At 41.9% G+C, this 15,985-nt stretch overlaps 1 protein-coding gene across 1 annotated transcript in view; it reads right to left on the bottom strand.

Annotated features, from left to right (window-relative positions):
* LOC122551407 (carboxypeptidase O) overlaps positions 1-13,883 on the bottom strand; it is a 37,752-nt gene extending 23,869 nt beyond the window's left edge. Inside the window, exons 1-5 of the mRNA XM_043693242.2 lie at positions 13,724-13,883; positions 9,148-9,223; positions 7,033-7,157; positions 1,300-1,411; positions 1,112-1,213 (exon numbers count right to left, since the gene is read on the bottom strand). Of these exons, the coding sequence (XP_043549177.1) occupies positions 1,112-1,213; positions 1,300-1,411; positions 7,033-7,157; positions 9,148-9,223; positions 13,724-13,803 (495 nt within the window). The 5' untranslated portion in view covers positions 13,804-13,883. The remainder of the gene's footprint in view (positions 1-1,111; positions 1,214-1,299; positions 1,412-7,032; positions 7,158-9,147; positions 9,224-13,723) is intronic.
* Between the last annotated feature and the right edge of the window lie 2,102 nt (positions 13,884-15,985).

Here is a 15,985-nt window from a genome sequence, read left to right on the forward strand (position 1 = left end):
GGTGGTGTTCCCATGAATCTGCTCCCCTTGAACTTCTAGATGGTAATGATCATGGCTTTGGAAGATGCTGTCTCACGTGCCTTAGCCAATTTATGCAATGCACCTTGTACTTGGTACACACTGCAGCTACTGAACATCGGAGGTGACGGGAGTTGGATGTTTGTGAATGTGGAGTCAATCAAGTATCCTGGATGCTGTCAAGCTTCTTGATTGTTACTGGAGCTGTACTCATCCAGGCAACTGGACAGTACTCAATCACACTCCTGACTTGTGCCTTGTAGATGGTGGAGAGGCTTTCGAGGAGTCAGGAAATACGTTACTTTCTACAGTATTCCTAACCTCTGACCTACTGCTGTAACCTCTGTGTTTATGTGGTGAGTCCAGTTAAGTTTCCGGTCAATGGTAACCCACAGGATGTTGACATTTAGTGATGTAATACCATTGAATGTCAAGGGGCAATGGTTAGATTCTCTCTTATTGGAGATAGTCATTGTCTGGTACTTGTGAGATGTGATTATTACTTGCCACTTGCCAACCCAAGTCTGGATATTGTCCAAGTCTTGCTGCATTTGGTCATGGACTGATGTAATGGGGAGACATGGTGCTACTAGTAAAACCTTATTCATCTGACATCCCAAGACTTTACCTCAAATCCAGGCATGATCGTGTGGAACATATGTTCAACTTTGAATATCTGGTTGGCATGGACAGGTTAGATTGAAGGGTCTGTTTCTACGCTGTACATCTCTATAAATTCTGTACAGGATGTTCAACACAAATTGTACAGAAATCCTAGTCTTCCAGTTCTAATCATTAACTGAGCCCAGACAGACATGTTAAATGTCTTTGTTCACACAATTCCAATACCTAATCTCAACTTCTTTTACATTGCTGTCAGGTACTCCAACTATTTCAGTAATTGGGAAGGTGACTGAGATGGTTCAAGGATAGGAAGTATGAGAAATTCTGTAGCCACATGGATGCAGCAGGATCAGTGAGCTGCTATGTGGTGAAGTCCATTGCCAGGACAATTATTGGTAAGGGAGGTTATGAGAGGGCTAGTAATGAGATAAAATAGGAGGCAGAACATTTAAATACACTCTCTGAATACCTTCAGATAATACATTGGCCGTTTCTGGTAGGTTATCCCCAGTAGATGCTGTGTCACCAGCTCCTTATAGTTTTCCTTCATTTCTTCCATCCACTGGTAGATCTGAGTGTTTGAGAAAGAAACAGTGAAAGATTTTTTGAAGTATTAAAGGGAAAAGATTCAATTCTTTCCTCTTACGTAAGACTTACCTCTTCCATTGGGTGATACTTGGTGTAGCTATGTGCTCCAGTGTCGAAAGGCTGCTTATCCTCTCTCTGTATCTGCCTGTCCAGGAGATCTTGAATATTCTGTGTCAGAACGCTGATTAATAAGAACGAGACACATTTTTGCATAGGGTTACAGAGGCTACATGGACCCCACCACCCATGCCAGTAATTATGTTCCACTCGAAAAGCCTCCCTCCATGTGACCCTTTACCCTTATCTGCTTGCCCAGTTTCATCTTAAATGCATCTGTACCATTCACTTCAACCACTCACTGGAACTGAGCGTTCCACATTCTCCTTATTTCTTAGGTAATGTAGCTGCTTCAGAATTCCCTATTGGATTCTTTGGTGACTATCTTATATTGAATGCCTTTAGTTAAACTCTCCCCCACAAGTGGCAATTTTCTCTCTGCATCCACTCAAATAAAACCTTTCACAGTTTTAAAGACTTGGTTGGGTCACCCTTTGGCCCTTCTCTCAACAGGAAAGAGATCCATTTCTGGATATCTAAACCCACACATAAGGAGGAATGTCTCCTCCTTTCCATTCTAAATTGGCCCCCTCTAATTCTAAGGCTGTGCCCATGGGTCCTAGTATCTGCACCTGACGGAAACAATTTCCCAGCATCCACCCTTTCTAAGCCATGCATTATCTTGTAAGTTTCTATTAGATCCCCCCTTAAACCTTCTAAACTCTAATGAATACAATCCCAGGATCCTCAGCCGTTCATCGTATGTTAGGCTTAACATTCCAGGGATCATCCGTGTGAATCTCCCCTGGACACGCTCCAGTGCCAGTATGTCCTTCTTGAGGTGTGGGGCCCAAAACTGGACACAATATTCTAAATGGAGCCTAACCAGAGCTTTATAAAGTCTCAGTAGCAGGTCGCTGCTTTTACATTCCAACCCTCTTGAGATAAACATTGCTGGTGTTCTGCCTGTGAATCTTCTCTGAAGCCTTGCCAGTGTCTCAATATTTTTTAAAATTCTAAACAGTACTGCAAACAGTACTGTACAACAAAAGGTAAGTATGGCGGTTTAGATTAGATTACTTACAGTATGGAAACAGGCCCTTTGGCCCAACAAGTCCACACCGACCCTCCGAACTGCAACCCACCCAGACCCATTCCCCTACATTTACGCCAGACTAATGCACCTAACACTACAGGCAATTTAGCACGGCCAATTCACCTAACCTGCACATTTTTTGGACTGTGGGAGGAAACCCGAGCACCAGGAGGAAACCCACGCAAGACACACTGAGAATATGCAAACTCCACACAGACAGTTGCCTGAGTTGCTAGAGATCTGAAAGAGAAACAAAACGTGCAGGAGAAACTCTGAGGTCTGGCAACATCTGTGGACAGATTGTACAGCCAGAGTGTGATGGGCCTGTGGAATTCATTGTTACGGAGTGCAGTGGAGGCCGGAATGTTAAATGTCTTCAAGGCAGAGATTGATAAATTCTGAACCATAAGGAATTAAAGGATACGGTGAGAGTGCGGGCAAGTGGTATTGAAATACCCATCAGCCATGATTGAATGGTGGAGTGGACTCGATAGGCCGAATGGCCTTACTTCCACTCCTATGTCTTATGGTCTTATGTTCTCATGTGTGAGTTTAGATATCCAGAAACGTTGATAGACTGGATCTCTTTATAGAGCCTTATAGTGCCAGGGACTATGGTAAATATGAATATATAACTACAAAATAATACATGTAGGGGTATTGCGTAAGTGTAAAGCCTGGATTCTGTGCTCAAGTCAGCCTTGTGTGACTGCGGCCTGCCAGGTGACAAAAGATGAAGAAAGTTGACCACAGCACAATGTGAGGGTCTGCAGCAATCCAGAAGACAATTGTGGCAGAGTATGATTGGTTAAGGGGATATAATGTCAGCTTAGTGCAATTGGATATGCTAATGTAATGGGGATAAGGCATGGCTTTTAGAACAACATAACTTTAGAATAAAGATAGATCCAAAATATCCCAAGCTAATAATATTGTTTGCATAATATTATACTGGCAGAAATATTGTTTTTGTTTCAGACTCATTTGTTTCCATTTAAGACTGCTGCATCTCATTGGTGATTATGGAGTGCCAGTTGTGGCTTTATTCTATATCAATTTCCCTCCCTCACTGAGAATCGAAGTTTGGGTTGAATATTACGTTGTGAAAATCATGTATCAAAACTTAATATCCTATTCTTAATATCTGTGTCTTTGGATTCAGCCATTATTTGTGCATTAGAAGTATTAGGAGTAGACAAGACCTTATAATGCAGCTGCAGGTTGATTGAGACCAGCATACCCCACTAGGGGCAGAATCTACCTCAAATGCTCACCAAGCGACCACTGCTGAACAACCCTTTCCTGAGGGGACCCTGGAAGTGGGGACAGGCAGGCCCCACTGCTACACCTTTGGGACTGGGAACAAGACAGCAGATTACATCCTGTCACAATTCAAGGTATGTGCTCAGAATAATGTTAGAAAGGGAATATTGACGCCTTTAGGTCACATACCAGTGCTCAAAGGACCGTTTAAACATTGGGTGATTGTCTATGTGGACATGATAAAGATAGTGAGAGGGAAAAGATATATGTTGGTGGTGATTAATAGATTGGGTTGAGGCAACACCCTCTGAAGACTGAGGTGCTAGAACGGTTGTGAAATTCTTTTAACAAATGAGCAGAGATCAATGTTATAGGCAATGCCCCAATGCAATTACACCTTGTAGAAGGGAATGCTGCCTCGTAAATGACGAGGCAGCATTCCTCAACTGTGCTAGCAATGCGCCCTATTGTCTATATTGGTGTATGTTGTACCAGGCTTCTCCCCAAATTGATCAAAGTGAACTCATCCGAAAACGAAATTACAATCCTCATTCATCTACCAGCAAAGACAACGGAAATTACCAATATAGGCCCTTGGCCTCCTTCACTATCTGGGCTTTGAGTGTCTCACATGGCGTGGTGACGTCCTGGTTGGCCACTTTGTGAGAAGGTGCACCCGGGCATGGGATGTCACACCCAGTGTAGTGCCTGTTGCAGGTGTCGCACTCCCAGGTCATGCATTGGATGCCCAGCTTATCTCGTTAGCAGAATCTTGGTGGTTACATGGCATGGAAGGGGCTCTGAGGCCAACACTTCCCCTGAAATGAGGAGCCACCTGCACCTGAGTGATGCTACTACAACATTTGCTATCTCCCCGAAGGCTCAGTTTAGCACACCACTTTAACAAATACTATATCACCATAGGAGAGATTATGTCCCTGACCTGGCGATCCGCATTGACAGTATAGGGTGGCCAAAGGGCATCCCTAATGAATTCAAGGCCAGAAACAAGATTGCTGCGGGCTGGGAAATACTTATCCCAGCCATTGGTGTTAGCAAAAATGCTGAATGGATTCATTAAATTCACTATAACCAGCAGAGGTTTATTAATTACACTGATGATGCCCTCTCAGCGTTAGGTGAGCAGTTGGATGCAACCAGCAAAATGTCATGGCAAAATAAGCAGGTCTTGGGCTAGCTGTTGGCTGAGAAAGGTGGTGTCTGTGTAATGTTTGGGGGCCGTTTACTAAGACAATGGATAAGCTGAGAAGTCTGAGAACAGAGCTTAAGGAAAATGCGGGGTCTGGTCATCAGTTCTTTGACTGGTTAGACAGCGTCTTGGGATGTTGGGAAGGGGGCTTGGTTTGCCAAGATTGGAATCGTTGCTGCTATTGAGTTACTAGTCCTTGCTGTTGTGCTATACTGTGCTTTATCTCTCACTAAGTCTTCTTTAGTGCGCATTGCTGAACAGCAACTCCTCGTCATGCCGGTCTGTTCAGAGTTGTCTCCCATCACAGAAAAGGTTCCAATGCTCTATTATTATGACTCGCTTTCCACTGAAGTGTAGATGGTTTGTGGGCACATGTCGTTTTGCATTTTTCTTTTCCTATTTCTTTTTTCTTAGACTTCATCTGTAAGGGTTTCTGGGTCATTTTTCCTGTTCTAGACAATGGGGGACGGGTTTTTAGCTCAGATACTCCAGGGATAGAGGAAGAACCATTTGAGAACTGAACCCCTAAATTTTCTTCTGCCCTCTTCCGGACGGCAGCTACATAAGTTGGGTTCTGAAGGTCTAGCGTGATTGTGTTCTTTCTTTGTGTGAGACCAATAAATCTCAAAGGATGGAAAATATGAATATATAACTACAAAGTAATACATGTTGAGATGTTGCATAAGTATAAGGTCTGGGTTGTGTGCTTGAGTCAGCCTAGCGTGACTGCGGCCTGTCAGGTGACAAAAGGTAAAGAAAGATAACCATGGCACAAGGTGATGGTCTGCAGCAATCCAGAAGGCAATTGTGGCAGAGTCTGATTAGTTTAGGGGATATAATGTAGGCTTAGTGCGAGTGGTTATGCTAATGTAATGGGGACAGGGCGTGGCTTTTAGAACAACATAACTTTAGAGTACTCTCGCTGTTCAGGGGCTTTTGGAGTTGGCTTCTCTGATGGTCACAGCTTTTGTTTGCAAGTAAAGGTTTATCATCTTGAGGAATTCTCTGCATCTCCTGGTCATTCCTAAAAGGTGGTCTCAACCACAACAGGGCCTGGGATTGATTCCAGCCACAGACGACTGTCCATGTGGAGTTTGTACATTTTCCCTGTATCTGCGTGGATTTCTTCTGAGTGCTCCAGTTTCCTCCCACAGTCCAAAAATGTGTAGGTCAGCTGGATTGGACATGGTAAATTGTCCATAGCATGCAGAGATGTACAGGCAAGTTGGGTTAGCCTTGGGAAACGCAGGGCTACAGAGGTAAGGGAGTGGGTCTGGATGAGATGCTCTTTGGAGGGCTGGTGTGAACTCAATGGGGCAAATGGCCTACTTCCATACTGTAGAGTTTCTATGTGCCAGACCTGCTGAATTTCTCCAAAGAGTTTGGCATTACTAAAGTTTAGTATAGGTGTAGCAAAAACCTTTAAGTTTTATTACATCAGAAAAAAAGCCTAGAGCTTGGTTTGTTAATTTCACAGTCTTGCTAGCCTGTGGTGCAAATTTTAATGACGTGCTCTCAGGGATCCCTGTGCTCCTCTGCCCCAAAACGATTTACACCGTTTTCTATTTATTCCTTCATGGGATTTGGGTGTCTGTAGCATTTATTGTCCATCCTTAATTATACCAACTTCTCAAGGGAAATTAGGAATGGGCAACAACCGCTGATCTAGCCAGAGACACACACATCCCATGAAAAAAGAATGAAGGCAGTAAGTGTGACCTATTCTTCCTCCCAAAACATACTTCCTCATAGTTATCGGCATTGAATTTCATTTGACAATTACTTGCCCATGTGTAAGTTCATTAATGTCCTTCTGCAATTTGCTGCAATCCTTCTTAATATGGGGTCTTAGAAAATAGGAGAAGGAGTAGATATTGGGCCCCTCAAGTCTGCTGTTTAACTGGCTTATCCTCTAACTCTTTGCCAATTTCCTGGACTATCCCCATATCTCTGGATATCTTGAAAGAAAGGAATCTATTGATCTACGTCATGAATTGATTATACCCCACCCAATTTGGAAAATGGGGAATGGCCAGCTATCACAGTGTAAGAATGATAAGAACAATGCTGCAGCACTTGTCTTGTGATCTGATCATGTGTAAGGTGGCTGCGTGAGCAACACTGCAGTAAGATAAAACAAATTTACTATCACTTGATCATTCAGAGTTGCTCCTACTTGTATTGGATGGCCCTTTTCTTCAGTTCACCTCTGACTGTGCCGAGTGCTGAGGCTGGAACCCGAGCGTGAATCTCACCCTGAGGTTGAATTCCCTCCAGGATCTGCGATCTCCATAACTCGATCTGTGCAAAATATCACAACATAAGATCCTCGGGAATTGTAAAAACAATGATAATATGATCATTTCATATCACCCTTATCTGCAACATTTAACAACCTATTTCTACACGGGGCCATTAACATCAGGAATCTAAGACATTGTCTTATTTAAAATCCTGCCCAAAAACATATTCCAAAATGTAAGGAAGCTCCACCCATATAAATAAAAATAGCATTCTGTCCTCGTTTACAATGATGCAGGGATGACACACAAACAAAGAATGCCATGCTGCCATTCAGTAGGATAACCCCTGATCTCGTTTTAACCTCATCTCTACATTCCTGCATATCCCCCCAATAATCTTCCGTTCCCTTGATAATCAAGAATCTATCTACCTCTGCCTTAAAAAAACAGTTAAAGATTCTGCATCCACTGCCTCTTGAAGAAGGGAATTCCTAAGACTCGCAATATTCTGGGAGAAAAACATAGTTCTTCTTTTCTATTTCAAACGGGCTCCCCTTTATTTTTAAACTATGACTCCTCGATATAGATTTTCACACAAGAGGCAACATCCTTTCAACATTGACCCAGTTATGTCCTCTCGGGGTCTTATATATTTCAACTAAGCCACTTCTGACTCTTGTAAACTCGAGGCCTGACTAGCCTTTCTTCATAAGGCATTCCACTCATTCCAGATGTTAGTCTGATAAACCATCACTGAACTGCTTCCAATACATTAGCATTCTTCTATATGCACAGTGACTACTGCTGTGCACAGTACTTCAGTTGCGGTCCCACCCATGCATCAAAGCATAATTTCCCTACTCTTGCATTCAACTCTCCTTGCAATGAAATGTAATATAATTAGATTGCCCTTTCAGAATTCTCTTCAGAAGTGCTTTTCACTGTTCTGTCCTCATGTCATATTATGTCATTTGGTATCAAGCATCTGACTATACTCCTATGGTACTACTGTATCCAATCCTAATGGGTACCCATGGAGATGACCTCAACCGGGACCTTGGGTTCATGTCACACTATGGGTGCACTGCACCACACACGCACGCACAAACACGCACGCGCACGCGCACGCGCACGCACACACACACACATACACACACACACACAAACTCCTACAGACCCATACATTCATGCAGACCCTCTCTCATACACAAGCTCTCTCTCACACGCTGATATGTACACACCCCCACTCACACCCCCACATGCACATTCTCACGAACTTATACCCCTTTATACTCACACTCGCACACATACACATACACACTCTCTCACAGACTCTCATACCCTCCCACACACACACCCACATGCACACCATACACATATAGGTTTGTGGATGAATTTGTACTTGCAGAACTATATTTTATTTTGCTCAAAAACTGCACGAATCCATGTAAGATTCTGTAAATCCCTTTTTTAGAAATAGAATCAATTTGAACACTGGAGCACAGACAGCCTCCAACAGGACACCTTACACCTTCAATGCATTATCTAAGCTGACATGTCACCTATTGTTAAAATTAATTTGAGAATGAACTTTAAAAGAAAAGTTTTGCCATTTACATATGAAAGAACTGAAACCAACATGATCATTCTAAAAGATGAGCGACTTAACAAACAATCCAGGTCTTTTTCAATATATAATTTCAGTTACATCACACTGTAAACTTTTGCTATAAATTCTGTGTCTTACAATCTTATACTCCACAACCACCTGATGAAGGAGCAGCGCTCCGAAAGCTAGTGCTTCCAAATAAACCTGTTGGACTATAACCTGGTATTGTGTGATTTTTTTAACTTTGTACACCCCAGTCCAACACCGGCATCTCCACATCAATCCTAATTGGACATAGACAATGAGCCCGACAATACCTGGACAGTTCATTCAGAAGCCCATCTTGTTTATTCTTGTCACAAAAAAAAAGCAAGCATCAGAATGTCAATTCTACATGGTAAATGCCGATCAGGTTGCACAAACGCATTCTGTAACCTACCAACTCTTCCTCTGCCAGTTCCATTAGAAACTCCATCTGCTTGGAATCTGTAGGGGTGAATCGGAACAATTGGTCCCTGAAATGAGAGGAGAAGTTCCTTTTCACAATTCCTATTTTCTTCTGATTTGTAATACATTAATTAATAACCCCTCTCCCCCGTAGCAGGAATCATTTGGCCAGACATCCTGGCTGTTGAGTGTTTGAGGGGTAGCGAAGGGAGCCTCACCAATACAACACCTTTCAAAGTAAATTAGGAAGTGCTTTTTTTTGCATTTATCTATTTTTAACAGGCTGCACAATACACCTGCTGAGCAGTCATCCAGTAACTGCAATGTGTTATCCAGAGGTGAGTCAGCCAATTCACATTATTGTCGTATCTTTCTGTGAGAGGATGTGTCAACTTCAAACTGTATAACTCCCATCAGTCAGAAGTCACACAACATCAGGTTATAGTCCAACAGGTTTATTTGAAATGTTGTGTGATTTCCACTTTGTCCACGCCAGTCCAACACTGGCACCTCTACTTAGAGCTTCCATCAAGGAATTAAGGAGTGTAGCTACAAGTTAGTGGAAACACTGGTAGTTATAATCCAAGAATTCTTAGTTTCTGGAAAAGTCCCAGAGAATTGGAAAACTGTCAATGTAATTCCATTTTTTAAAAAGAGCAGGAGACAAAAAAAAACATAACTATAGGCCACAAACTTAAACAGAAATTCAGGAAAAGCTCAGCAAGTGTGACGGCATCTGTGGAAAGAAATCAGAGTTAACGTTTTGGGTCCAGTGACCCTTCCTTAGAACAATTGTTAGCTTGGAAAATGTTGGTTTTTAATGCAGAAGTTAGAGTGGGAGAGGGTCTAAGGAATAAATGATAGGTGGAGAGAGAGCCCAAAGAGAGAGATGGACAATTGGACAAGCAAGGAATGGATAACGATCTGGCTAGGAGGATGAATGGCTATCAATGGGGACTGTTAGTGGCTAATAGTCTTATATAGACTTAATTATAGGCCAGTTAGAGCCCTCACTAACTTTTCATTATATTTATTTTATTCTTTCAACAATTTTGGGTCCTGATCAAAATGTCCTGCACACACTTTGTCACTGGAGAAGGGCATTATGTTTAAACAGATCGCACAAGCTGACAATTAACTTGGTCAATGCCTGAGAACTGATTCTAGCAAGTCTTGAAAAGACCTTTTACTCCAGAAGGCAGATGCTGAATAGTAACTTGGACTTGGTAAAGGAGATGGCCAGTCTGTCAGGGAGTGGTCAGAGTTTGAATTGGGTTTTGGACTGCTGTCGATGCTACATCATGAAGATTTGAAAGCTCTTAGCCTAACCTCCATACCAACTCTTAGAAGCTCAGAGATTAGAAAACTGAGTTAAAACTATCATTTCTGCCTGTGGAACAACGCACTGTGAAAATCACTCAAGTAATCTGCCAATTTTGTTCACATCTTTTATTTATCTGTTAATTGCATTTGCTTGTCTGACTGTTTTTGGCACAAATGGGGTTGAAAACAAAGGTTTGGGATTGAAAGCATAGACCAGTTACTTTGTTGTTTCATGTTGCTCTGCCTAAGTTACTATATCGTTAACAAATTGCTAAGATATTTATTTAAGACACAAACTGACGTCTAGAATTGATTATTTGCAGTGTCAGGGATTGTTTATTTTAAAAGTCTGCTTAGGCTCTTGGGAAGTCTTAATTTTACTGTGTTGCGAATACAGAGATGGAAAGGCTGATTTGGCTTGGCTGTCCATCTCTGTATTGTAACAATCTGTATTCATTAGTGTTATGAGGAAAAGATTGTGGGCAAGGATCCAGTTGCGTTGAGGGAAAAATGCATTTGCTCATTCAGCAGCAGTTACTTACAGCAGGACACAGTGAAGGTGTTTGGCACAACCTCTGATTCACCAAGCTTCCAACGTCAGTCCCTTCATTCCAGCGTGTGTGTTACAAGATCCCAGCTGAACAAGCAGTTAACCTCTCCTGAAATTAAGTTTATCACTGCCCATCCTAATATCTTTTCATATGGGTCGATGTCTAATTCTGCTTTATGAATTTCCTGGGCGGTCCCTCAGAATGTTCTATTACATTAAAGGTGCTATCCTTACACCTTGCTAAATGTAAGGTGTGTTCAGTATTAATTGAGAATGTTATTCAGGCCAGGATACCTATAGCCCTTTAGGAAATTTTACATTCAATCTAAATGAAGAGACAGTGATGTTGAGTTTTTCATCCGCTTCAGAACTATCATGTTTGTTGGTTTATGCTTAACTTCCTACTTTCTTGCGGCTGTCCTCTAGGACACCCCATAGAGCCAAAGTGACACCCACAAATCATGCTTGAAAAGATGGGAAGGTTTACTAAGGTAAGTGTTATGAATTTGAAGTGTCTACTGTACCTTTAAGAGAGAATGAATGCTGTTCTGCACTGAGAGCTCAGAAGGGCAGTCTCAGGGTGTACTGGAAAAATGAAAATATCTAACATTTGACTGTGAAATAGATACCTGAGTTCGTTGCTGTTTTGACAACAATTCGAATTTAACCAATCAATTTAAATTATGTCCAAGGATACTAAAACCCAATTGAGTTTCAATTTATTGTTTTGCCAACACTGAGCCAATGAGACGATCTGATATTGGGGATGTAAAAAAGGCAGGCATTTTGAAAATTGCAGACAGACCAACTGCCATTGAGAGAAATCCAAGAAATTAGGAAACACTCTCTATCAAAGGTACCTTTTCATATGAAACACCTTCACAGGAAAAAGAAAGAATATGGCCCAAGAAGATCTTCAGCTGGAAGATGACAGGCACCAAAGATGACAGCCACACATGAAAAGCTTATATCTCTTACTGCCAGAGGAAGTGGGGGAGGCTGGTACAATTGCAACATTTAAAAGGCATCTGGATAGGTATATGAATAGGAAGGGTTTAGAGGGATATGGGCCAAGTGCTGGCAGGTGGGACTAGGTTGGGTTGGGATATCTGTTTGGCATGGATGGGTTGGACTGAAGGGTCTGCTTCCATGCTGTACATCTCTATGACTCTATGACAGCTGTTGTATGGTTTAGAAATTAAGTTGATGTAATTTTAATAAGTGTCTTATTGGAACAGCATAGTATTACAGAGTTGGAGACAGGTAATAAGCAGTTAAGAGAAAGGGGAGCTTAGAATTCTGAATAGCTGTTGTTTAATGTTCACTTTAAGAGTAAAGAATAAATTGCTATTACTTTCTTTAAATAGTGGAATTTGGGAGTTCTCCGTCACTCATATTTTAACAGATTACGAGGTGAGATGAGCCTTTCTGGGGTTTAGCTTAATTAGCAGAGGGGTTCACTGCCATATCGTAACATAAGGCATCAGCTTGCTTTGGAGTTCAATCAGTAAGGTGAGTGATTTGAACTTCTGCGTCATTTTTATGTCATTTCATGATTCTACCTACAGTCCACTGAAATTCATGGGATGATTCCAACTTTGTGGAGTTTTCACATTCTTCCCATGTCTCTGTGGGTTTCTGTTGGGTGCTCTGGTTTCTTCCTAAGGATGCGCAGGTCCGATGGATTGGGTATGCTCAATTGCCTCTTAGTGTCCAGCGATGAGCAGGTCAGGTGGATTAGCCATAGGAAATGCAGGTTACAGGGATAGGGTGGGTCTGGATGGGATGTTCTTCAGAGGGTTGGTGCAGCCCCATTGGGCTGAATGGTCCCTAGCTGCACTGAAGGGATTCTATGGCTCCTTGTGAGTGTTTGTTGCCCATTCCTTACAGCATTTCAACTGACTGGTTGTAGACCAGACAGAGAGCAGATTTCTTTCCTGAAGGAGAATTGGTGAATCATATATTTTCTTTCACAGAGCAATTACTGACTTCATAGTCACCAGCCCTGAAATTAGTAATATTTCAGATTTATTCACTAAGTTTCAGTTCCACCAGCTGCCAGAAATGGGAATTGAGCCCATGCTCCCGACTGCCTTAGCCTGGGAGTCTGGTTAAAATCCAAAGCCAATCTGTCAGTCTATGTATATAGAGATTATTTTGTTGAACTTAATATCTAATCTGTTTATTTATACAGAAAGGTCACGCAGTTTTGTTTTGGTTTCCTAATTGTAGGAGATGCCATAAATTGCAATCGTATTGGAGGTGGTTCTGTTTTGGTCATTAGTGTTGAGTAGAATGCAGCTTGCTCAGTGCACAATATGTAAAAGACAGGACAGAAAAGTCTGCGGCTTTATTTTTTTACAGTTTTCGCTGCTTCCTATAAGATTATAGAATCCTTACAGGGCAGAAACAGGCCATTTGACGCATTGAGTCCACACCAACCCTCTGAAGAATATCCCACCCAGACCAACTTCTCTAGCCGATCCCTGTAGCCCTGCTGTGAGTCTGTAAAATCATGTAATTCCTTCAGATCTCCTGTCCATGCCCACAGGTTGACACTTTCCATGTGGTCCTGAGGTGCTCTCCAATGTAACTTCTAATTTTGACAATCGTGACACCACAATTTAAGCCAATACTTCTGTGTAATGCCTCAGCTGAAAGCCAACTTCTCCAAAGAAAAATATATTTAACTTACCCATTGTATTGAGCCTGGAAATATCCAGAGGTCAAAGGGAATATCCCCAGGATAAAGATACACTTTATCCACCACTGCATAGTATTCGTAAATAGATTCCCCTAGGACTTTCACAAACTCTCACTGAAGGATTTGGAAACCGAGAGCTGTGTAGAGCACAGGGTCTGATAAAACTATCTGCCGCCACGCATGCCCCACGCCCACATTCTTAACCCACAAACAACCAAATTGCAGCTTCTTCTCATTGTAAATAAAGACAACGGAAGACTAGATTAACTTCAGCTATGTGGAAAAGGCAGGAAAGCTATCCTCGAAAGCAGAGAAATTTAAATGCAGTTCAAATTAATGCATTCAAAATTATGGAAGGTTTTGATTGATTGGGTTTGGAGAGACATTTTTCCAGTGGCAGAAGAGTTGTGAACCAGAGGACACTGATCTAAGATAATCAACAAAGGAGATTGAGGGGAGATGAGAAGAATTTTTTTTTGAAGTCTGAAGGGGAATCAGAAGCAGATTCGATCATAGCTTTCAAAAGCAAGTTCGATGCAAGTACCTCCAATGACCAGTTCAGGTACATTATGACTCTCCTCTGGAGCAGGCGGGGCTTGAATCCCACACCTCCTGGCTTGAAGATTGTCACTATCACTGCAACTCAAGAGTTTTAAATGTTGGATGCATACTTTTTAAAAAAAGCTTTGCAGCACCATGGGGTAAATCAGGCAAGTGGAACTAACTGAATAGCTCTTTTAAAGTGCCTGCAGCAATCTGATGGGTGGAATGACCTCCCACAGTACTGCCTCCAATTCTACAAATTGCTTTAATTTAATATTTAGACATCCGGGGTGACATGGAGGGAGGTGGCATGGACTGGTGGAGGCAACATGGGGAAAGTGTCTTGAGTTCCCACTCAATGGTGACTCAATTATTCCAACTCTGATCAGGATGACAAGACAGTACCCATGAAGTTCTGCTCATTGACATTGCCCAGTAAGGTTCCTGATACAGTTGTCTAGCCTGAAATGTTTAGCCCACTTTGGGAATATAACCAGTCTGATTCAAGATTGGATTACAGACAGACTCTAATCTCACACCTTTAATGCATTGGCTGAACTGAGATGTCACATTTTTTCATAAAGTTATCTCAGGAATGTGACTTAAAAGAAGTTCTGGGATTTACATATTAATTCATCGAGAAGTTGGTCTGGGTGGGATATTCTTCAGAGGGTTGGTGTGGACCCAATGCGCCAAATGGCCTGTTTCTGCCCTTTAAGGATTCTATAACCTTATAGGAAGCAGTCAAAACTATAAAAAGTAAAGCTGCAGACTTTTCTGTCCTGTCTTATTCCAAATTGTGCAACGAGTAGGCTGCATTCTGCTCAACACTAGTGACCAAAACACAACCACCTCCAATACGATTGCAATTTATGGCATCTCCTACAGTTAGGAAACCAAAACAAAACTGAATGACCTTTCTGTATAAATAAACAGATTAGGTATTAAGTACAACAAAATAATGCCACCCATTCTAAAAGATGAAAGACATAATAGTAATCAAGGTTTGTTCAATATATTATATCACTTGCATGACACTATGATCTTGTGCTATAAATTCTGTGTTATAGAGTCATAGAGATGTACAGCATGGAAACAGACCATTCGGTCCAACCCGTCCATGCTGACCAGATATCCCAACCCAATCTAGTCCCACCTGCCAGCACCCGGCCCATATCCCTCCAAATCCTTCCAATTCATTTACCCATCCAGATGCCTTTTAAATGTTGCAATTGTACCTGCCTCCACCATTTCCTCTGGCAGCTCATTCCATACACGCACCTCCCTCTGAGAGAAAAGGTTGCCCCTTAGGTCTCTTATAAATCTTTCCTCTCTCACCTTAAACCTATGCCCTCTAATTTTAGACTACCATACACTGGGGGAATGACCTTAAGTATTCACCTTATCCATCTCCCTAATTATTTTATAAACTTCTATAAGGTCACACCGCGGCCTCCAACACTCCAGGGAAGACAGCTCCAGCCTGTTCAGCCTCTCCCTGTAGCTCAAACCCTCCAATCCCAGCAACATCCTTGTAAATCTTTTCTGAATCCTTTCAAGTTTCATGACATCTTTTCTATAGCAGGGAGACCAGAATTGAATGCAGTATTCCAAAAGTGGTCTAACCTGTACAGCCGCAACGTATATTTTCAGTGTGGAAATTGATGATGTAATGGAATGTGTGGAAAAGAAGACTACAGGAAAAGTCAC

Source organism: Chiloscyllium plagiosum, unplaced genomic scaffold (genome assembly GCF_037043375.1).
Source record: "Chiloscyllium plagiosum isolate Xiang-an unplaced genomic scaffold, Cpla_swu_hap1 HiC_scaffold_7, whole genome shotgun sequence".
In the NCBI taxonomy this organism is placed as follows: domain Eukaryota; kingdom Metazoa; phylum Chordata; class Chondrichthyes; order Orectolobiformes; family Hemiscylliidae; genus Chiloscyllium; species Chiloscyllium plagiosum.